We start from the raw sequence: 24,267 nt of genomic DNA, 5'->3' as shown, positions 1-24,267 counted from the left end.
ACAATCTCATGCAGTAGATTTGCTTCATGGCTTCTAGATTCAGGAAAAATTTGAATAATAATTTATCAAAAATTTTCTGACTTTTATAAATTATTCTTGGAGCAAAGGGAATTAACAGTTACCCATAATTAGATAAAGCCATTAGATAAAGAATAAGAAAGTATAAGTAATTTGATATGAGCAAAAGTTATAGAAGTTTTTTGTTTTACTATTTCTAACTTAAACTTATTTTGATTTTTTTTAAAGTTAAATTCATAATTAACTTACCCTGTCAGGAAGGATAAGGACAGGTTTTCTTTTATTGTTCAGCCCATATAGGAGACAAAAATTTTCTTTAGAACTTGAATATGAAAAATACTTATCAGAGTATACACATGGGAGTCTAAACAAAACCTGCTGTCACTAAGACATGAATGAGCTTAAGAAAATGTAAGTGGTTTGCTTTTTTTTATTTGTAATTTTACTTTTATTAAAGAACTTTATGTATATAGTTCTAAATGTCAAATGGGACTGCAATCTTCTCATCTAGCTGACCCCTAGTTACTGTTCCCAAAATGCTTTCAACTCTTTCAGCTGCTTTATTGATAGTCACTTCTATGTGTTTATTTTTTATAATTTTTTAATTTTTATTTATTTATTCATTTATTTTTTGAGATGAAGTCTCACTCTGTCGCCCAGGCTGGAGTACAGTGGCATGATCTCAGCTCACTGCAACCCCTGCCTCCCGGGTTCAAGCAATTCTCCTGCCACAGCCTCCCAAGTAGCTGGGATTACAGGTGCACACCACCACACCTGGCTAATTTTTGTATTTTTAGTACAGATGGGGTTACATAATGTTGGCCAGACTTCTATGTGTTTAAATTGCTTATCCTTTTTCTATTTGATTAAGCAATTTTAGACATTACCCACTAAATAGTAAACTGCAAAATGAGAACTTAGCACTTACACTGCCCTCCCACTCATATTCCTTTCCTTGCTTTCATACTCCCAGTCAAATTGCAACATTTTGTTTAATTAATACTTAGTGTTTACAATTTTTATGATTAGGTAAATTTTGTTCACAGCTGAACCAAGCAATGTGGTACATTTTTCTTGTGTATGCATTTTAACATTTTCTTGGACTTACAAATAATTGCCCCCTCCTTTGGATTTAATTTTCTATGTGTAAATCATTCATTCTTCTCATATTCTTGTGTAGAACTATAAAATACCTATTACTATAATTAAATGCATCAGGGAATCTATTATTTAGGCTTCCTGCTACATAGTTGTCGTCCTTCCCTTCACCATCATCATGAAAATTCCTTTTACCTCTTTCCTGTGTTGGATCCCATGCCATCCTCAGAGTTCTTAGTTTATTCCTTCATTTCGGTGGAGCACATCTACTCTTTGCTTTCCGAGAAAAGATGCAGGGAAATATTATATTTGAGCTCTTTTTCTCTTAAGTGGTTTTTAATCTGATCTTACATTCACTTTATAATTTGTCTAGATGTGCAATTCTAGGTTGCCAGTTGTCACCTTTCAGAAATTTAAAGTCTTTGTTCCATTGTTGATGAGAAGATCAACAGCTATTGTGATACCTGATCCTTTTGATATGACATATTTTTTCTTCTTTTTCTTTTTCCTCTTTCATTTTCTTCAGTGTTCCGAAATTTCATGAGTCTGTGTCTTCGTGACAGTCTTTTTGAACTCATCATTTGGATATTCAGTGGGCCCTGTTATTGTCCGTTCCATTTTTTTTGTTTTTAATTTTGTTTTTTCATATTATTTAGTGGGAAACTTCATTATATCTCCTCATCTTAATTTAAAATTTTAATTTCAGATGATCTAACTTAATTTTTAATTTCTAGGAGCCTTTGTTTGTCTCCGATTTTTTAATAGCATTCCTTTTTCATGACATCTTTGTAAAAAGTAAATTAGAGGTTCCTCTTCAAAGACTTTCGTCTCCGTCTAATTAGGAGTAAATAGTAACTTTTCTTAGAAGCAAAATTTATTCAAAGACCTGTGCTAACATTATTAAATATCTGCTAGCTGTAATAAAGAAATCAATGTACTTTATGTTCTTAGCTCCCACAATTTAGCCTAAATATTTGCCCTGGCATGTTTATACTGGTCCAAGCAAGCATTTGGTCATAGCCTGTTCCTCTTCTTATTTGAAGGTGTTTTTACCTTTCTCAGCATTCCACAAGTTACTTCCTCCTTCCTTTGTTCTCCTCTGCCTTTGCCTCTTTTAGAAAGTTCTAAGTTGTTAGCCAATCAAGACAAATACAGAATGTGAAGTCCTGTTCCAGCCAATAGAAACCAGACACAGCAGTAAGGTAGACGCATCAGGTTATAAATGACCCTGTCTCTTTTGGTCAGTGTACTCTTGTGGCAAAACTGCTGGCAAGTGTACCCTTTCTGCAGAAAGTATAAAAATGGCCTTGCTGAGAAAATTAAATTTATGTTCAAGTGCTATTTCTTTATGGCACCAAAGAACAAGCATTTCAAACATCTGTCTGAAGCCATTAATTACATTTTTTCTGAGGTATTCTTCTTCTTTATGCCTTATCTCTGTTTTCTCACTACTTTTTCTATTGGTATTTCTTTTGATAGAAGTTTTATGCAGAAGTTTATATTTGAGAGCAAGTCACTGATTGGAGTCTCTATGTATGCAGGCAGGGGATAGGTGAAAACTTTCTCCTCCTCGTCCTCTCCCTCCTTCTCCCCCTCCTTCCACTCCTCCTTATCCTCTTCCTCCTCCTCCTCCTCTTCTTTCTTTGTAAAGCTGTCAGCTATTAGTATCAATTGGTCTTTTTTTCTTTAGGGCAGATTTCTCTGGGGAAAGATCCTCTAATCTCTTGTAGGAGATATGCCCGAGAGACAGCCTTTTAGGAGCTAAGAGAGGTAATAGGGGTGAAGCTCTTATATGCTTTTCAAACAATAGACATTAATTTAAATCCTTTGTTTTTAGAGTGACTTTTTATTCGTGCCTTCTTCTGTGCCTGGTGTTCCTGGTCCACAAGCTCTATAGTCCAATTTCTCTACAGAATAAATCATTCTTCTCTTAATGTATTGGGGAAGGGTGGTTTTCTGGTTTTGTGAGAATTTGCAATCAATACTTCTGTTTTTTTTTCCCAGCTTTATTGGGTTATATTTGACCAACAGAAATTGTATATTTGAGGTGTACAGCCTAATGTTTTGATATACGTCTATACTGTGAAATGATTACCACAATCAAGTTAATTAACATTTTGATTACCTCATATAGTTACCGTGTGTGTGTGTGTGTGTGTGTGTGTGTGTGTGTCTTTGTGGTAAGAACACTAAAGATCTACCTTCTTAGTAAATTTCAAGTATATAATACAATATTGGTAACTATAGTCACTATACTGTACATTAGATCTTCAGAAATTATTCAGCCTGCCTAACTGAGACTTTGTACTCTTTGACTAAAATCTCCCCTTTCCTCACCCACCTCAATGCCTGGCAACCACCCTTCTACTCTTTGCTTCTATGAATTAAACTATTTTACATTCCACATACAGGCGTGATCGTGCAGTGTTTGTCTTCCTGTGTCAGGCTTATTTCACTTAGCATAATATCTTCCAGGTTAATACATGTTGTTACAAATGGCAAAATTCCCTTCTTTTTAAGGCTAAATAATATTTCATTGTATGCATATACCACAATTTCTTTATCCGTTCATCTGTTGATGGAGATTTGGGTTGTTTCCATATCTTGGTTTTTATGAATAATGCTGCAATGAGCTTGGGATTGTGATACTCCTGCTTTATCCTTACCCCAGCCTCCACCTTTAAAAGTATAGGGTCTATTCTGGGTCTTTCAGTGTGAAGCAGCCTGCCATCATTGGCTTATCTCTCTGTAGGTAGTTAAGTTTCAACATCCCTTTCGCTAAGTGAGTTGCAAAGTCCGTCTGCTTTCCATTGTCCAAAAATTTGAAGTCATAGTCCCTCTTTTTTTATCCTTATGGTATTATACATTTCAAAATTCATTTACTATTATTTTAGTCAGGTTTGGAAAAAAATGGAAATGCATGAATTTATTCAATTTACTGTATTTAACCAGAATTGCTAGGATTTTTCTGATTTAGTAGGATATATCTCCTTTGTTACATTTATATTTTATTGATTAAATCAGTGACTAAGTACATAAATTAGAAAATATACTTGGTGGGGATAGGTAACAACTTTCTTTTTAAAAAGTCACTATAGGCTGGGCATGGTGGCTCATGTCTGATATTCCAGTGCTTTGAGAGACCAACATGGGAGGCTCGCTTGAGGCCAGGAGTTTGAGACTAGCCTGGGCAACATAGAGACCTCACCTCTACAAAAACATTTAAAAATTAGCCAGGGGTAGTGGCATGCACCTATAGTCCTAGCTACTCAGGAGATTGAGGTGGGAGGATTACCTGAGCCCAGGAGTTGGAGGTTGCAGCGAGCTATGTTCATACCACTGCATTCCAGCCTGGGTGATAGAATGAGACCCTATCTTTAAAATAAATAAATAAAAATCAGTATATACTGATTTAATATAAACTAAAGTACTCTATAGTTACCAATAGATATTAAATGAATTAACTAAATTAAATATATAAAGCATATTTGTTATTTTCTTTTTCATATGTGAACAAACTTTTGACAGTAACACAATTTTAAAATCTTCAATATAGATTTGTTTCAACCTACTTCTGGAGATCTCCCTTCCACAGCTACCTTGCATTCTTTCTTGTTACATTTTATATTCCAAATATTTGCCATGGATAATCCTTGTAGCCACATTACAAAAGGAATGATTTTATTTTTTCAATTATATATATTGAGTGTGTGTACCAGGCACTGAGCTAGGTGCTAGGGAAACAGTGGTGAACAGGAAGCACAGTCTGCTTTCATGAAATTTTCTAACCTAATAGGAGAGGAATGGATAGCAAAGAGACAAGCCTGAAAAAGCACAAGCCTAGAATTTCGGCTTTTATTTTTCAGCAAAGTGATGATGATAGTCAAGAATAGCATAAAGAATTTGAGAGAGAATTGACTGTACTAATAGGGTAGAAAAGGGAATGAGGAGAAAAGAACAATCAAAAAGACAGTTGTTATAAAGGTTTATATTTAATTTTTAGAATCATCTGGCAATGAATTCTAGAGAATGATCTAAATTGAGAGTTTAGGTAGATATGTATGTGCCATGGTTTCTATTATTTTAAAAAGTAATTTGTACATTTAGATATTTTTCCCCAAGAAGAAAATTACTAAAGTAATGTGCAAGCCAGAGACTTACTTCTAAAGCTGGCTCTTTCAGAGACTAACTTCTAAAGCTGGCTCTTCCTTACTTAACATTCAGTGCAGGCAAGTGAATCATATTATCATATTAGCAGAGTAATTATTATTTAAAACTTTAATTCTTTAGCAAGAAAAGATGTATTGGATTAAAATACAGTATTTAAAGATGATTTTAAAACTTTATAGAAAATAAAGTTTTTGATGATTAGGGGAACACTGTATACACCTATAGGAGAGGTATTGGTTACTTTTGAGAGTTTTGGATTAATGAGAGATGCTCAGTATTATGAAGAATACACTGACTACAAAGTTCTTACAGCCTTATCCTTATTATTATGCTGATCTTGACTAATCTTATATTCTTCATAATATGTTTTTTGCCCTTCACACTGTTAATTATTAGGTTAATTCATTTACTCATTTACTACTTTGTTTTAGACTTAGCTTGCAAGGCTAAAAGCAATTGAGATAAGTTACAAAGATACACTAAGTTCAATATGATTGAAAATCAAATGTGAAAAAAAATCAGGAAAAATAATAAGTAGGGCAGAAAAAAACAACCTGAAGTCATGCATAATATGAGTATGCTAATATTTAGTCTAATACAGTTGATAAAATCAGCCTGAATCTTAGCTCTGAGTTTTCTAGAGTCAAAGAAAAGAAAATATGACCTGTGACAAAATACTCAAGATATTTTATTGGAAAGATCACATAGGAAATGCTTTTCCTGAAATAATGAGCTCTCTCTCCTGAGAGAGAATTCTCTCAAGGATTAAGATAAAAGAACTATTATATGTGACAAGGCTTTTATTATTTAAAAAATTTATACTTAAAAATAATTTAATTTTGATATTTTACCCCCAGAAAAAAACACAATTGCTAAAGTAATATGCAAGCTAGAGACTAGCTTCTCCATATTCTCACAGCATCCTTCTGTTTATAATAACATTGTTTAATATACCAGTGCTATAATGGTAAGGTTAAATTTTCTAGGAATTCACAATATTTACACTATTCATACCACAGCCTAGCTGGGACCATGGATAAATTTAGAAAAGCCAGATTTGCGTTTTCCAAAGTGTATTCAATGGCACATTTATTTTATAGGTTAATAACAGGTGTTTGTGAGTAAAGAGTTCCATGTTTGTTGGGAATTGCTAGGATTAAAAAATTAAACAGAATTTAAAATAGGATATTCTTTAGCAGTTTTAGCATATACCATTGTATATATTTAAGAGTGAGTTTTTATGTTGTATGTCCAAACATTTTTTACCCTCCAAACCATTTTGAGATCATCTAGCTGAGTGGTGATTTGAAGGGCATTGTTTGAAAAATAATTTCCCAGAAGAATGAATTGACTTATAAAGCCTTTAGCTAGTTCTCCATAAATGCAAAGAAGTTTCTTAACACAACTGAACAGCAGAGTTTACTATTACATTTCTGTAGGGCCCATGGTCTCTCTGTTGCTGGTGAAAGGCGTATCCAGATACTTTGTTAATCAACATTGACTGAGGGTTGTTGTTCTTTAATAAAAGTGAACACAACTTAGTTCTAACTTTGCCCTGAAGTGGGCCAATTTAGTACCTTCAGGCAGGGCCAGATTTTTTTCATTTGTATCTAGGGACAAATGGGTGCCATAGCAGAGAGGGATAATAGTTTTAACTTGAACATATTTCAAAGTGTTACCAGTTGCCTATTGTATCTATCTATCTATCTATCTATCTATCTATCTATCTATCTATCTCACTAAGATACTATAAAATTAAATTATTAGTTTTAAGCAATATAGCTTTTTTTTTTTTTTTTTTTTTTTTTTTTTTTACAAATCTTCTAAGATTAGTTGCAAAATATATCTTGGGGAAACTCAATTTATCCATTACATGTTATAGAATAGTTAGAAATAAGTCAAATTTTAGAAGATCTCTACTAAAAATGATTGGGTTTTAGAGAAGTTGCTTTTAATCTTGCTGATATAATTAAGATTTTTTTCTTTTTGGTCTAATGAGACTTCAAGGTCTGGCAATAAAATTTTAAGAATCCAGAGGCCAGATTTTAGATGAGAGAACAGTACTAAGTCAACTTCTTTTCCAAAGCATAGGTTTGGGATTCATTTGAATAAATTATAAGAAAATTATTCTAATAATAGATGCTTTTTGTTATTAGTTTGCTCCGTTTAAGTGAGTACTTGCAGATAACAACAAAACCAGATGTGGTAGGTTGCTGGCAATGTAATACATTAATTACAGAATAAAGTCCCTACTGTTTGTCAGTTATCATTGATTTTATCATGCATAATTTGTGCTAAAATGAAGAACACTATAAAATGATAACATTGGACTAAACAATCTCCTTAGGCATCATCTAAAATACTGAAATTCCTATGTTAGTCTGTTAGCCTTAAGTCTTGGATTTTGAGTTACTCTTGACTCAAAGGTTTCATAATTACCTTCTCAAACCAGTTTGCTTCTTTTAACTATGAAAAACTTAAATTTTTTATTTATAAATAACATTTGAAATGACATTACAAGTTCAGTAACTATCCTAAGCCTGTAACAGAAACATAAAAAAGCACTTAATAATAGTTCTATATTCTTCCACTGCTTAATGTTCTATACCAATTTCTGTAGAAATCTATATTAATATCTGTTTAGCACATTAACTCAAGAATTTTTACTTTAAGAGCAGTTTTAAAATAAATTAACTTGTTAGAAATTGATATTATAAGTAATTCTCTCATTATAATTAATGAGAGAAATATTCACTCTTGCTTGAAAAATAAGTGCCCTTGGTTTGACATTTGCAGATGTTTAAAAATAATCATTTTGTAAAGAGAGTGAACATTCATGTAAAGTTTTATTTCTCTTTTATTTATCTTGGGACTATATGTTCCTGTTGTGACTAAGCGAGATCATAACAAGGTTAACTAAATTTCATGAGATTTGAAATAAGAATGAAGAGAAAGGAGTTTAGGAAACCCAAATTTATTTTCTTTTCTTAACTCTAATCATAAAAGAAAAAAGTATGCATCAGATATTTTCTAAAAGGTATCTTCTATTGTGTGGAAAACGTTTGAATATCCGTAAGTTATTGAAACCCCTGTATCTAGAATTTGAGCCTTCTGAAAAGAAAAATTGGTGGCCTAGATTTCCAAATGAAACAATTTTAATAAAAATATGTTGTTTTGATGATAAACTGCCAAAGTACTTTAAGAAATTTTCCCAAAACTATCAAGGAAATACACCCTTTATAAGGAGGTATATAGAAAAGCAAACAAGATAGAAGAAGATTGTTAGAAAGTCATTTAACAAAATATATTTCATGGGATAAAGATTTACTTTAAATTTATATTGCATATTCCTTCAAAGACTATCTACAACCAGTAAGTCATTTCAAGTATCTGAATAACATTCATGTGAGGAAGGTAGCACATTTATTACTTAGATTTACAGGGAAGAAAATTGTACTAAGCAGTGTGTTTTTGTTATATTGTATAAGCAATGACAGAACAGGAAACAGTTCCCGACTTTTTAGTTTATGTACTTGGTGACTTTCTCACATAAGTAGAATAAATAGTTTAATTTTAGTAATGAATCTAAATATTCAAGTATTTAAAAGGCCAGCCCTCAAGACTTAAAAGAAAAATAACTTTGATGGTATATGAAATATGATTGTATTCGTTGGAAGTGAACTGAGACTTACTGAACAAGATGACCCCGATTATGGTATTACATTCAGTATTCATGTAAAGCAAACCTAGATTGCGTCAGAGCATTGGAAAAGTCATGGGAACTATTTCAGAGGAGGATCCCAAACTGTATTTTAAGAGAGGGAGAGAAGTGTTGGAGGGAAAAGCTCATGTAACCGTGAGAAGGTGATTGCTTCTGTTGTGATCCCTGATGACATTTAAAGTAAAAGAAATGTCTTATCAGATTGGATAGTTTTCAGTTGTTTTCTTTTCAATTCCTCTCTTTATTTATTTTACAGTGGATGGAACTGAGGTTCAACACTCTGGCAAAATGCCCACACTGCAAAAAAATGTAAGTTCCCTACCATTGGAAATATTATTGAGAAATACTTGAGACAAATTTGAAGAGTTCAGAATTTTCACTTAAGTAGATTTTGATTTTAAAACATGCTGTGGAGTGAATCCATGCCAATGTATTTATGCTTTTTAAGACTAAAAAGATATCCTAAAACAAAAATATCCCATTTTGAAATTAAAATGATTAGGCTTGATTATCATCATCTAAAGGGAAATCAATTTCTATTATAAGAAAGTGAAATTGCTAAAATTATCAGTAACCTGGTTAGGATATTATAATCTGTTACAAATAATCTAAAATTTACATTCATAAAATGGGCTGTAATCTAGGAGAAAACTCAAATTGTTCTGGACTTCATAATTAGGTGATTGTTGGCCTTTTTCATCTCCTGCCTAATAAGATTATTACTGATGGCAACGTTTATATAATTATTTGTTTATCTTAATTATTTAGCCTATTTCTCTCTATTCCTAAATGATGCACCTAATGAAAATAATATGACAATATAAAATGAAAAATAATAGAAGGTATTTTGATTAAAGACATTTTATGGCGTCTGTGTTGGGGGTCCCAAGACTACACCAAGGTTCCTTGGTTTTCTACAGGGACTCATAGAAATTAATATATAGTTGTACTCACAGGTATGATTTATTATAGCAAAAGTATGCAAAGCAGAATCAGCAAAAGGAAAAGGCAGATGGAGCAAAGTCTGGAGGAAACTAGGGACAAGATTCCAAGGGGCCCCTCCCAGTGAAGTACCCCAGCAGTGAATTATTACCATGCGTGTACCATGTTGTCTACCAGGAGGCTCATTAGAGACTTAGTACTCAAGGTTTCTACTGGAGCTGGTTACACAGGCACATCCTACCTAGCACACACCAAAATTCCAAATTCCTGTTTGAATGGAATTTATGTTTAGCATAAACCATACTGTTTACACAAACAATTTATACATAATAAGCCACTCTTACCAGTTAGGGAATGTTGGGAATTCTCCCCAAATCTAAATTTCTAGATGCCAGCTAAGGGCCAACCTTACAAGCAGGGCTTTCTAAGGATAGCAGTCTCAGGCCTGCTGTGTTAACTCTTTTCTGCACTGCATCTATTTTGATAATAAAATTATAATTTAAAAAATTATTGTTATCCTCTTATGTATGTGAATTATAACTGAAGCAAAGTAAATTAAACTGGAATGCTTAGACAATCCAATTTTTATTATTGAAAATAAGAGGTTTGAAATAATATTCATATTTTAATTTGTGTGATCCTTAGTATGATATAAATACCTTATCTACATTGAGAGTTGAGAAATCCCAAGAATGGTTTATAGGAGAAAGTAATTAAAAAGTATTTGGAAGTAGAATGTGTGTAGCAAAATATCTCCATCTCTGCTAGATCTGATTTCAACTAAATATAGCTCTGTAAGAATAACTTTACAGCATATCTTAGCTTATAAAAAATAGTTTCTTTTTTATTTGTGAAATTAATCATTCTAATTCCTTACTGAATCCAATAGAAGTCTGTACATGGAGAAGCAAAGTGGATAAACCCTTAATACGTGCACAAAATAATATATATGTACTTGAGGAACACACCTATACTCCCCCCTCCAAAGTATGTGAATATGCATATGGATGATACATATTTCTGGGTATTATGTGTATTTTCACGAAAATGTACAAAATTAAATTGCAAATATATTCACCAAGAACATTAAAATGGAAATAAAGATCTTATAGAAAAGAAAAGGCAGAGACTTCTTTTTTTTTGAGACAGAGTCTCACTCTGTTGCCCAGGCTGGAATGCACTGGCACGATCTCAGCTTACTGCAACCTCCACCTCCGGGGTTCAAGCAATTCTCCTGCCTCAGCCTCCCAAGTAGCTGGGACTATAGGCACACACCACCACGCCTGGCTAATTTTTGTATTTTTAGTAGAGGCGGGGTTTCACTATTTTGGCCAGGCTGGTCTCGAACTCCTGACCTCGGGTGATTCACCTGTCTCAGCCTCCCAAAGTGCTGAGAATACAGGCATGAGCCACTGCACCTGGCCTGACAGAGACCTCTGTGGTTAGCAGACTGTGTGCTAAGCAGAGTGATAGTTGCTTTATATATACATATATACTAGCTGTAATCTTTACAGCAATCCTGTAATACAGGGATTATTTTTGTAATTTTACAAATCAGCAACTGTTAAGAGAGGTTAAGGATTTTGCTCAAGGGACTTGCTTGGTTAATTATTTTCGTACAATGGCAATATTTTTACTACTGATAAGGAAGTATTGAATGTCTGAATACTCCGTGATTTGTTAAAATATCACAAGACAGTGTATTAATATGAAGAAGAATTTGTATCAACTACTTAGGGAACAACTTACATAGAAATTCACATGGAATAAATCGGCTTAAACATTATTCTAAGAGGAAGGTTTGTAGAATCAGAGTCACATGCTAAACATGGGAGGACTCAGAGCATTCATTACTTATTTGAGTGCAAATACTGTGACCACATGAACACTCCTAGCTGGTATCTAGATTTATTTTCTTTTTGAATGTTTTCCTTCAGAGCAAAATGATGGGTCATCTGTTGGAGTAAGATTCTGAGACAGAATTTTTTTTCTTTAAACACAAATATCCTAAAATTAGTTTTAAGTTACAGAAGTTGGTAAATTTATTACTGTGAAACAAGTGTGTTATGTGCTTTTATCTCACAAAATGTATGGGGAAAGCTTCCCCTAGAGCTCCAAAGACTGAGGGGCATTTTCTCATATTGCTGTTTCTTACTCGAATGGTAGCTGGTACTATGGTAGCTAAAGGTGATGTTGTTCTTTTAATTAGGTGGCTTGTGGCCACTGCCAGACTGAAGGTGTACTTGTAGCATTCTGAAATACAGTTTGGACTATGTTTCCATGCAAATGTTATAATGGACCTATGACTAGTAGAGACATTGATTTAATCCATGACAATTATCATTGAATATCATTTCTTTTACATCACTGATGTACTTTTGTGAATCACCTCCTGCCATTTTAAACAATAGTGGGCTTATTCTCAAGTGTTATCCTTTTATTTTGCCATCTAGTGTTATATTTTATAATTATTCATTAATTCAACAAACAATTCTGTGCTAAGTACTGATTGCTTGAAATAAAAGATATAATCTTGCCTTCAAGGAATTTAGTCTTGTGGGCATAGTGGGGAGAATAGTTAATTACTATAAAGTTTTAAGTGCTTTGAAAGAGGTATGACCAGAATGCTCTGCTTTGAAGAGTCCCTAATCCAGATTAGAGGCAAAGGGATCTTGAGTGAAGGTTTTCAGGAGGGAGTGATATATGAACTAAGTTATAAAAGATGAGTGAGAATTGTGTGAAAAAGAGGGTGCACTGTAGAAGGAGCTACCTGTGCAAAGGTACAAAGGAGTCAGAGTATAGATGTACTAGTAAGGAAATGGAATGGATAGGACTGAATGTGAAGGAATGAGAGAGAGAGAGATTGGGATCAAGAATGACCCTATTTCTGAGAGGCTGTAGAACCATTCACTGAGACAGGACATGCAGGATCTAGAAGAAATGTGTCTGGCAGAAGATGATAAATTCATTTTCAACATATTAGATATAGAATAGTAGGCTTGCTAGATTGGTTAATCATCATTCCATCTATCTGCTTTTCAAAGCAGCAATCTTGGATCAATATAGCCATGGCTTCTCCCTTCCTTCACCAAGATAACTGAGAGTTGAAAAAATTCCGTATTCTTTACAAATGTATAGATTTGTAATTTATCTAAATTGATCTATATTCCTAAGTGTCCTTGATTGACTTCCCATTTCCCAAAACAGCTATCTCCAGATATCTACTATTCCTCCTAAACCCCCACCTCAGTACCCCCAACTCTCCAGGTCTCATCCAATGAATTGCCTCCTATCTCTGAAATAATTGAGGCTATCTGTGAATTCTCTCATTTTTGTATTTCATACTCGTAAACCTGTCTTTATCCATGCTCACTTCATTTCCTCTTCTCAGAGGGATGCATGTCTCTTCTTTCCAAGGCTTATACCTTCATTTGATTATTGCACCCCATTCTCTCTGGAATAAGGCACAATTAGCTATCCATCCCCAGTGGGCCACTGAATTTGCTCTAATGAAATTCACATCCCAATAATAAATTCCAATATTTTGATTCTCATCCTGCTTGTTTTCTCTGTAGCATTTGATACTATTGATCATCCTGGGTGTGCTGATTAATTTTAGGTGTCAACTTGACTGGATTAAGGAATGTCTAAAGAAATGGTAAAGCATTACTTCTGGATATGTGTGAGAGGGTGTTTCTAGAGGAGACAGTGGACTGAATGGAGAAGATCTGCCCTCAATGTGAGTGGACACCATCCAATTGGCTGGGGGCCCAAAAGGAAAAAAAAAAAGCAGTGGAAAGGCAATTTTCACTCTTCTGGAACTTGGACACTCTTTTCCTGCCCTTGAACATCAGAACTCCAGGCCCTCTGGCCTTTGGACTCTGGGACGTACACCAATGGTCCCTCAGCTCCGCAGACCTTCCTCCCCAGACTGAGAATTACACCATTGGCTTCCCTGATTCTGAGGCTTTTGGACTTAGACTGAGTCACACTGCCAACAGTCCAGGGTCTCTTACAGATCCCCTGTTGCAAGACTTCTCAGCCTCTATAATCACAGTAGCCAATTTCCTTGATAAATTGCCTCTTATCTATTTCATCTATCTATCTATCTATCTATCTATCTATCTATCTATCTATCATCTATCTCCTATTGGTTCTGGCTTTCTGGAGAACCCTGACTAATACAATGGTTTCTTTTCCTTAAAGTTTGTTTTCTTGGTTTCCAGATACTGCTTTCTCCTGGGTTTCTCCTACTTCTCACAACTCTTCTTTGTTGGCTTTATTTTCTCTTCCAAGTTGTTAAATTTTGCTATTTTCCAAAGTTGGAACTTGACCGCACTTTATCCGGGGTTTCTCTTATGTTCCTATGTCATTTAGATGCCATTAAATGACCCCAGATATTTCTTTGGAGCTTCAGATTTAAATATACTATCTCTATTCACTATCTAACCTAGAATTATTTCAACTTGATATCTCATGGTCATTTCAAGCACAACCTGACCCAGCATTCCCACCTTACTCTGCAAACCAATCTCCCATGTGTATTGATAAATATATTATGTTTTTCTTTTTCACACCCTACATTATTTCTAGAAAAAGAATATATTATTTTAATGAATGTTATCCTGTCTGTCCAACTGACCAAGAAATATTAGTGTATTTTTTATCATTCTCCATATTTAAATGGTAATATCCTATCAATTATGTCCCTTGACATTTTAATTCTGTCCTCTTATTCTCATGATTTCTACTTCAGTTCATGTATTCAGCATCTCTCACCAGGACTATTGCATTGGTTTTCTAATTTATCTCTTGACCTCCAATACTGCAATTATCTATTCATTTACTAGAGTGGTAGTTCCTAAATGCATACGTCATTTTAGATTCTCTGGCATCAAATCTTTTAGTGGCTCCCAATTTCTTAGCCATGGCATACAGTTGTGCAAGTTGTATGCTGCACAACCCGAAGAGGTACAATTTCCATTGTTATTTTAGGTTTGTATATTTAGTTTCATATAAATTATTCTGAGGACTTCTTTTACTTGTTGGCATAAATGTACCATATGGTTTACTATCAGCCCATTGCCTAAAATCCAAAATCAAACTCCAAACTTCTTTTAGTCTTTGCCTAACTTTTCTAGGGATATCTTTGTTTTCTTCTGTCTCTACACACACAACCTAGTTATTTCCTAGCCCCAACAAATTGCACTTCTACTTCCACAAACATATTATGCAGTTTCTTTCTTCTGTTCCTGAGTCTTATCCTGCTAGACCTAGAATGGCCTGGCTACTCCTTTCCTTGCCCTTGTCTACCTAGAAAACACCTATTTAACCTAAAAAATTAGCTGAAACATCCCTTGCTTCTACTCTTCATCTGTAGAAACATTCTGTGGCAGAAAGGTTATTCTGCTGCTTATTCCTTGAACAAATTTTCTTTTCACACCTGAACAATTCTAATGTAATCAGCTGAAATGACTTACTCCCCCATCTATTCACATTTTAAGCTATCCTTAAGTCTTGTGTAATAAAGCCATCCCTGGCTGCCTTGTCTGAAAATTGTAAGGTAAAGAACATTGTTTGCCACCTTTTCCCCTTATAAATTCCTGTAGCACTAGCTACACTACCATTTTTCAGGTGTTCTTCATAATCCTAGTGTTTCATAAGGTGTTTTTGTGAAGCGAAAGATTAATAATTTGAAGAGTGAATAGTTAGATGTTTGAGAGCATTGAATGGTCTTTTCAGCTTGGAGATTCACTGTCCACATTTTTGTATATGCCCCTTGACTTTCACATGCAGTAATATAAAAAACCAATTAGCTGTAAAAATCATCCTTTTAAATGCATAGCTCAGCTCATATGACAGTTAAGAAAATCCCCAGGGACCAAAAATGAAGATTAAGTGACAACCAGGACTATCCTGAAGGTATATGCCAACACTAGGGGTCTACAGCCTTGGAAGAACGAGAGAGAAGGCGTTGGCCTCACACAAGGTAGCGGGGTTAGAATACTGCCTCCTCCCAATAAAGTACTTAAAGTACTCTTCCCCTGGAAAAGAGTGAGTTAGGAAAAAGAAATCAACCAGAAAAGGAAGATTGCAGAGGAAAAAATTTATAAGAACAGTGAATTTAGGTTTATATTTTTATATCACTTATGCGATCTAGGAAAACCTAGTTCCAGAAACTGACTTAAAGTTTAGGGTTAGTATCAGTCTAGGGAGCCTGCGAAAAGCAAATGAAAGTTCTGTATGTAGGAAAGCACCCCCAAACTATGCATGCCAAAATTTTTTATATTGAGATCTGCCAAAATAAGTTTTCAACAAAAGTTACTAGTCATAGGAGAAAACAAGATTCCAGAAGCATAATCAACATTGACAGCAAACAGCATAATTAGACCTCTAAAAACTTCAGATTTATAATTATTAAATATGGAGTATGTTAAAACTATGCCTAAGATGTTTTAAAATAAAAATAAGAGAAGACATGTAAGACTATTTAAAAATTCAGGTACTCACAGAAATGTATATGTGAGTGTTTGTAGCAAATTTGACACATGCAACAGCTTGGATGAATTGAATTTATGCTGAGTAAAAAAAAAACTAGCCATACAAGGTTACCTGCAGTAAGATTTCATTTATGTAACATTTTTCAAATGGCAAAATTGTAGAAATAGGGAACAGATTAATGATGGTGTGGCAGGCACAGGGTGCGGGATGGGCAGAAAGGAGGGTGTGGTTATAAAAGGATCCTTACAGTGATAGACTGTTCTCTATTTTAGCTGTGGTATGAACCTAAACGTGATAAAATTGCATAAAATTAAAGACAAATCCATACTCATATACCTGAGAAATCTGAATATTGGTGGATTATATGAATGTTAATATCCTGTTTATAATATTGTATTATAATTTGCAAGATTTACTATGGGGGAAATAGGGCAAAGCGTACATGGTATTTTTATGTGTTATTTATTACAACTGCTTGTGAATCTATAATTGTCTCAAATAGAAATTTGCAAAAAAATAACCAGATAGATATAGAAGGAAACAATAGAACTTCTAGAAATTATTACAGAAATTAAAATGCACGTATGGTTTAAAGAACACATCAGCTAAAGGTGAAGACTAAAGTTGTGAATTGGAAGATAGAGGTAAGTGAATTACCCAGAATCTAGCATAGAGAGACAAAGATGAATGTAAGATTAAGAGAAAATATATTATTAAGATGCCAATTATATATCTGATCTGGAAGGAACAAATAAAGAATGGGATATGGCATTTTAGGAGATAATCTCAAAGAATTTTCAGATCTATGAAAGATATGAATTTTTATATTCAAAAAGAACAATGAAATCCAAGCAGGATAAGTAAATGTGTTACAGTGAAATTGTAGAAAACCTAAGAGAAATAGAAGGTAATTAAAAGCAGAGAGACAAAAGGCATATTTTCAATAAGAAAAAGATAACAGTTCTGTCAGCAAATGTCTCAACAGCAAAAATAGAAGCCAGAAAACAAGTTTTAAAATACATCAAAAATACTAAGAGAAATTAACTGTCAAACTGGTATTATACACCTATCTAAACCATCAAAGAATAATGAAGGTAAAATAAGTATATTTTCAAAAGCAAAACCAACAAACTTACAAACAAAACCCAGGGTATCTACCATCCTGGTACCCTTACTAAAAAAAAAAAACTGCTAAATGATGAACTAGGGAATATGAACAAATATTCCAGAAGAAATTTCTGCAGTGCAGGAAGGAAAGGTAAACCAAGAAATTGTAACAATTCACCAGAAACGCTGACTGTATAAAATAGCCAAAACGACAGTACCAATTATATTAATGCTAATAAATTTTGAGAAACAAAAATACAATAAAACTGAAATATTGGAAAACAGTAGCATTAAGATGCTAGTGGAATGTTTGGTGTTAAAACTTTCTAAAATCTTTATATTTATCAGGAAGATGGATTTAATAATTGACTTTAGATTTTAAAACATATGAAAGTTAAAATTTTAAGTGCAACTGCCAAATGAATGAAATAAATTGTAAAACTTTCAGAATAATAAGAGGAAAATGAAATGAAAGAGTCATGGTCAATATAAAAGAAGTCTGGAAATAAAGGTAGAAAAGCAGAAAATACAGGAATAGTAGAAAGCCAAAATAAGGTGTCAGAAATAGTCCATGTATATCATTAGACTAATCTTGCTAGTAAAACTTAACAGAAATGGTAAGACTAGATGTAAGAACAGCTATATACAATTTGAAGAAGGAACACATGAATATTAGAACATAGAGTGAACGTATAAGGATAGAAAAAGATACAACCATAAATCACTAACCAAAGGAAAAGACATACCAGGCAAACACTAGCCAACATTAAAATGTAATGTTAATATCAATTAAAATAACAGAGACTGCTGTTTTCTCCTTCCTTTTATTAGTAGACCTCTGAATTTGACTAGCCACTCAGCTAGAGTTGGATTTCCTAGCCTGTCTTGCAGATAGTGTGGCCATCTTTAAGTTAGGACCAATGGAATGTGAACAAAAGTGATGAGTACAGTTTTCTGATACTCTCCTTAAAGACAAAATTGCCTGTCTTCGTTTTTTCTCTCCTCTTTGAATTGAGTGGAAAAGCCAACTGGCAGGAATGTTGTTACCTGTGTAGAGTTTGGTAATACCAATCAGGGAGTACAGCTGACTACCAACCCTAGGCTGTACATTTACCTTTAAGTTTTATCTGCTAGAAAAATAAACTTATTTTTAAACTTCTATATTCTGAATTTCTGAATGTTATGTTCCTTTCTCTCTACAACCTCACCAGCATCTGTTATTTTTTGACTTTTTAGTAGTATTAATTCTGACTGGTGGGAGATGGTATCTCATTGTGGTTTTTATTTGCATTTCTCTAATGATCAGTGATGTTGAGCTTCTTTTCATAGAATTGTTGGCTGCATGTATATCTTCTTTTGAAAAGTGTCTGTTCATGTTCTTTGCCCACTTTTTAATGGGCTGGTTTTTTTTTTCTTGTTTTAAGTTCTCATAGATGCTGGATGTTAGACCTTTGTCAGATGCATAGTTTGCAAAATTTTTCTCCCATTCTGTAGGTTGTCTGTTCACCCTGTTGATAGTTTCCTTTGAGGTGCAAAAGCTCTTTAGTTTAATTAGATATCATTTGTTCATTTTTGCTTTTGTTGCAGTTTCTTTTGGTGTCATCATCGTGAAATCTTTGCCTGTTCCTATGTCCAGAATGGCATTGCCTAGGTTGTCCTCCAGGCAACCTATATAACTATAAATGTTATAGTTTACATTTAAGTCTTTAATCCATCTTGAGTTAATTTTTAAATTTGGTATGAGGAAGGAGTCCAGTTTCAATGTTCTGCATATGGCTAGCCAGTTATTCCAGCACCATTTATTGAATAGGGAATCCTTTCCCCATTGCTTGTTTTTGTAAGGTTTGTTGAAGATCAGATAGTTGTACGTTTGTAAGTGTGTGGCCTTATTTCTGGGTTCTCTATTCTGTTCAATTGATCTGTGTGTCTGTTTTTGTACCAGTAATATATATTGCATGTAGATACCACATATGTACTAAATATGTAAGAGATTTTATGATTAATAAGTGCTTGTTGGTCATTGCCTTATCCTGTGAGGAGATGGCACTTGAGTTGTGGAGCAGCAGTAGGTTATTTTTTTCAGAGAAGATTTCTCAGATGTAGTGACTATTTAATTTGAGTGATGAAAAGAGAGCACAGGTTTTCTAAGCAGAATTCATGCACTGAAATTAATGTACTAAAGTGTATTCTCTTGGCTCACAGAAAAGCCGCTCTAATATTCACTTAGAAACTTTTGACTTATTCAATACATAATTTTAATAAGCTTAGTTGGCTTCTAATAAATGGTATATTACAAACTGCCAAATGCAGATGCACAGGCAGTGATAAGAAACAACAACCAGATGTGATGTATAAGGCAAGAAAAACCACCAGTGGATGCATAGAAATTAAAACCAAAAATAGACTAGGGCTAAATGTTACATAAAAGCAGTGAATCCTGCATGCCCTAGTAACTCTAGATAGCAAGCTGTACAATATATAGTAATTAATGGTGGTCCCCAGGTCATCCAGATGTTTGTGTTTGGGCTCAAGTACCCAGGAAAATTTACGATGTATATTTGCAACAAACTTCATCAGTTTTTCAAAAAGATTTGGAAATTAAAGGAAATAATTTTGTATGCAAAATTAACTATTTGGAATCACATGTTTCTAAATCATGCCTAGTAAGTGATGAATTTCTGTATTTTACTTATTCATCAGACATTCTTTGAGAGGTTATTATGTGTTAGGCATAATCTTGACACTGGCCACACAAAGGTGAATCAGATACTTCTGTGTCATTCACTAACACGATGCCTTGCATATGGTATATAGTAATAAATATATGTACGTTAAGACAGAGAAGAAAGTGCTAATTTGGCTACTAATCTCTGCTATAACTTATATCATTTTGAAAATTACCACAATTGGATACAGAGAGGGTTAATACTATTAGATTTGGAATTTCAATTGAGTAGCACAGTAGAGGGTTTTTAGCAGTATGTATTAAAAACAATTCAAAAAGTTTAATCCCTTTAATTTGTAATCCTAATTCTAAATTTAAAAATCTTAAGAATGATTAAAAATAAGCACAATGCTTTTAAATGATACTTTGTTGGCATTATGTATAATAATGAACATACTTTAATGTACAATAGTAGAAAATTTTTTAATTATGTTATATTCATCCATCAGAATTTTAGTTTGAGAATATTATGGGAAAAGGTTCATGCTATATATTGGTAAGGTACAAAATTGGCTACAGGAAAGTATGCAAAAATACTGAGTGACTATTTTATGATATTGGGATTATAGGTAATTTTTTCTTTCCTTTTTCTTCATTGTTTCTTTCCTTTTTATTCTACTTTCTAAATTTTTTACATAAACACATACTCTTTTAACTGTAAAAAAATCAAATGCTATTTGTAAGATAGCTGTTTTTCCGTTCTGAAATAGATTTTTTTGGAAATAAACTTTTATCTTGGGAGATTAGTAGGTACTACAATGGATTTCTGTGGATATTATCAATTGAACTTTGTTTAAAGCCACAATAATATCACAAATTCACCCTGAACGATTTTGTCACCCATTAAAAATGACATGTTTAATGCATGTTCTTGTCTGTAAAGTTGAAGCAATGAATAAAAAGTATATAATATTACTAAAGCCATAGATAAGAACTCACAAAAATGAAATAGAGAATTTTTATGTAAATACTTAATGTTCTCTTTTGCTTTCATGAATTTGCAGCTCCTCAGTGGGTAGTGCACTTCCACGAAGACGCTGCTGTGCATACATTACCATTGGAATGATATGTATTTTCATTGGAGTTGGATTAACTGTGAGTGTTACACTTTGATGTTAGAATTCTGTCCTCTCAACTTTATCAGTAGTCAATCATGAGGCCTGGGACAACCTTCAGGGATTCCTGAAGAGGCTGCATCCTTGGCATGCCAGCACTAGAAGCTTCTGAATGATTATGAGCAATCAGAAACCCAATCCATGGACCTCTTTTTGATTGAACTCGCCCATCCAAGTGAAACGGTGTCTTTTTACCTCCAAAAGTCCTTACTGTTGGGGATTTTATCATCTATTTAGCAAAAGCCCATTTAAAAAAAAATCAGTGCCAGAACTAATTTTTATGGCTATGGGGTCTCTTATTATTCAAAGCAATATTCATTCAGCTACAGAGATCTAAAAAAAACCACTCTTCTCTTTATCCAAATCAAGCAGAGATTTATTACCAATATGAGGATGGCTTGTTTTTAGAGGAGACTGGAGCTAAGCAGTTAGCATGGGGATTATGCCAGAAGAGGAAGATAATCTCTTTTGCTGCCATTTCCATGCTCCTTTGTTTGTCAGTACAACTAGTCCCTTATTACTAGCAATGTCCTATTGTGTCCCATGATAGTAAGAAGTTACATGGATTAAATTCCTTGTAGAGATAATATAGTTTAGTGTGCTTTTTTGCTTACTTCATAACATTTATAGTTACTACAAGTAGCAGTATGGTCTATCAGTTGCAGTCAACAGATACACCTACTCTTATAAGGACTTTGTGTATTTGGTCTGGGGGTATATTTCATAACAATCACATGTAAGCTGATACAAGTTCCCTAAGCAGATATTTTCTTAAAGTTTCTAATATTTTGTTTTTATATTGCTTTTTACTTTAGGTTGGCACCCCAGATTTTGCAAGGCGATTTCGAGCAACCTATGTTTCTTGGGCAATTGCTTATCTCCTAGGATTGATCTGCCTTATCCGAGCTTGTTATTGGGGAGCCATAAGAGTCAGTTATCCAGAACACAGTTTTGCATAAGCTTGTTTATGATTCAGTAATGCAGGTGAGAGTGTCTAGCAGTTCTTGGTAAGCTACTCTGGACATCTTTAAATTATTTATCCTAATGGATTCCATTCTGGTTTATGTATAATCGTTTCAAGACTTTGGGAGTCTTTTATGAACAAATGCTCATTGCACTATATTATATGCAAATTGTTTTGCTGCTAGGTTTTCAAAATTTGAATAATAAAGCCTTTTCATGTTCTTTTACATCTCTTACAGATATTTTTGGATTTGTTACCAAACATTACATTTACTCTCACCCTTTTATTATTTTTAAATAAGTTATTTCATTACTTGCTGATACATGAGTATTCCTAAGTGTTTATAAATATTTCTACAATAGTTTCACATTTATATTTACATTTTAATTAAACAGTATCAAAATTGCTTGCTTAAAACCTAAGCAATATGCATTTTGCTTGAACTGCTTACTGTAACTTTAACCTAAGATTATAGTGACCTTATTCAGGAAAAAAATAAATAAATTTAGTGTACCTTCAAAGACTTGACATTCTTGTCAGAGGAAAAAAAATTTCTAGATACTGTATGCTTGTTTTTTGTTGTTTGTAGAAAGATAAAATATTTTGGTAGTAATTTAAAATACAAGAATGAATATTTATTTGTCCACAGTTGGAGATGTTGGATAAATGTCTTTTCTCAAAGATCACAGGACTTTTGTCTTTCATTTTTGTCTTTTTATTTACCATTTATAAAAGATCTGGTCTGGATTATGGAATTTAATGTTTATCAGCTCTATGTATTCCTTTATAGAGGCTTGAGGAAGTATTTCACATAACATGTTTTATAATACTTAACCATTTATCCAAAGATATATTTACATTGGGTTGTGCCCCTTTCCCTTAGATCATGGTAAATTTTTCTTATTGAGGTAATTATGTACTACTTATATTTGAAGGAAGCTTATGACATTTTACAGTAGCTAAAATGTTGAGATTAGAGGTACTTTTACTATTCTTCTCAAAGGTAACTGATCAGATAATTACCCAAATTATTCAAGAAAATAGATCAGAGATAAAGAACAACATAATTTTCTAAGAATTCATTGAAATTTATGGAATCAGCTCTCGCACTGCCCATCTTTGCAGTTTTGAAAAAGAAATTGCTTAATCACAAATGTTCTACAGTCTTTAAATGTAGTAGAATTAGACAGTGAGATCATCTGAGTAAATTGATTGGTGATTCCAGAGATAAGACTAATATTTTAAATTATTTATGATACTGATTAGTATAAAAACGTACTCATCACAGAATTTGAAGCAAAATACATGTACACTTCAAAGAGTAAATGACAAATGTATAAATGCTGTAGCTCAGGATTATATGTACCTTTAAAAATACACTAATAAAGATTATTGTTCAAAAATTACCTTGTTTTATTCCATTAAAAATAATGTCACTTCCAGAGTTGCCTTGAAATCTTGCTGTAAAGTTTTCATGTTTAGGAATGTACCTGTTTCTTTATATAATATTCATTTATGTTTTTTGTACTATTTTCAAATGGTTTTATTTTTAAAATATAGCTTTTAAATCCATTTGTAATACACTTGATGTTAGGTATAAAATAATCTTACTTCTTTTCCTAATGGTTAACTAGTTGTAACAGCATTGTATACTGAATAATCCATTCTTTCCCTCATTGATTGGAAAACTCACATTAAATTATATGCTATGTCATATTCCTTCTGGAATAATAACTTTATGAGAGCAAGAACCCTGGTAGTCTTGTTCACAGCTTTATCCCCACTTAGAACAGTTCTTGGTGTACATGTGCTCAATTTATGTGAATGAATATGCATGAATGAATAAATGGTTGAATGAATTGCTATTTTAAATTCTTATATACACTTGAATATGTACTTTATATTT

The 24,267-nt window shown here is 33.3% G+C and overlaps 1 protein-coding gene across 1 annotated transcript in view; it reads left to right on the top strand.

Moving 5' to 3' along the window:
- Nucleotides 1-23,764, top strand: part of PIP4P2 (phosphatidylinositol-4,5-bisphosphate 4-phosphatase 2) — a 46,701-nt gene extending 22,937 nt beyond the window's left edge. The window contains exons 5-7 of the mRNA XM_034966331.3: nucleotides 9,264-9,316; nucleotides 21,287-21,377; nucleotides 22,213-23,764. Coding sequence (XP_034822222.1) covers nucleotides 9,264-9,316; nucleotides 21,287-21,377; nucleotides 22,213-22,356 — 288 coding nt within the window. The 3' untranslated portion in view covers nucleotides 22,357-23,764. The remainder of the gene's footprint in view (nucleotides 1-9,263; nucleotides 9,317-21,286; nucleotides 21,378-22,212) is intronic.
- The last annotated feature ends 503 nt before the right edge of the window (nucleotides 23,765-24,267 follow it).

This window comes from Pan paniscus, chromosome 7 (assembly GCF_029289425.2).
Source record: "Pan paniscus chromosome 7, NHGRI_mPanPan1-v2.0_pri, whole genome shotgun sequence".
Lineage (NCBI taxonomy): Eukaryota > Metazoa > Chordata > Mammalia > Primates > Hominidae > Pan > Pan paniscus.
This window is presented reverse-complemented; position numbering and strand designations above follow the sequence as displayed.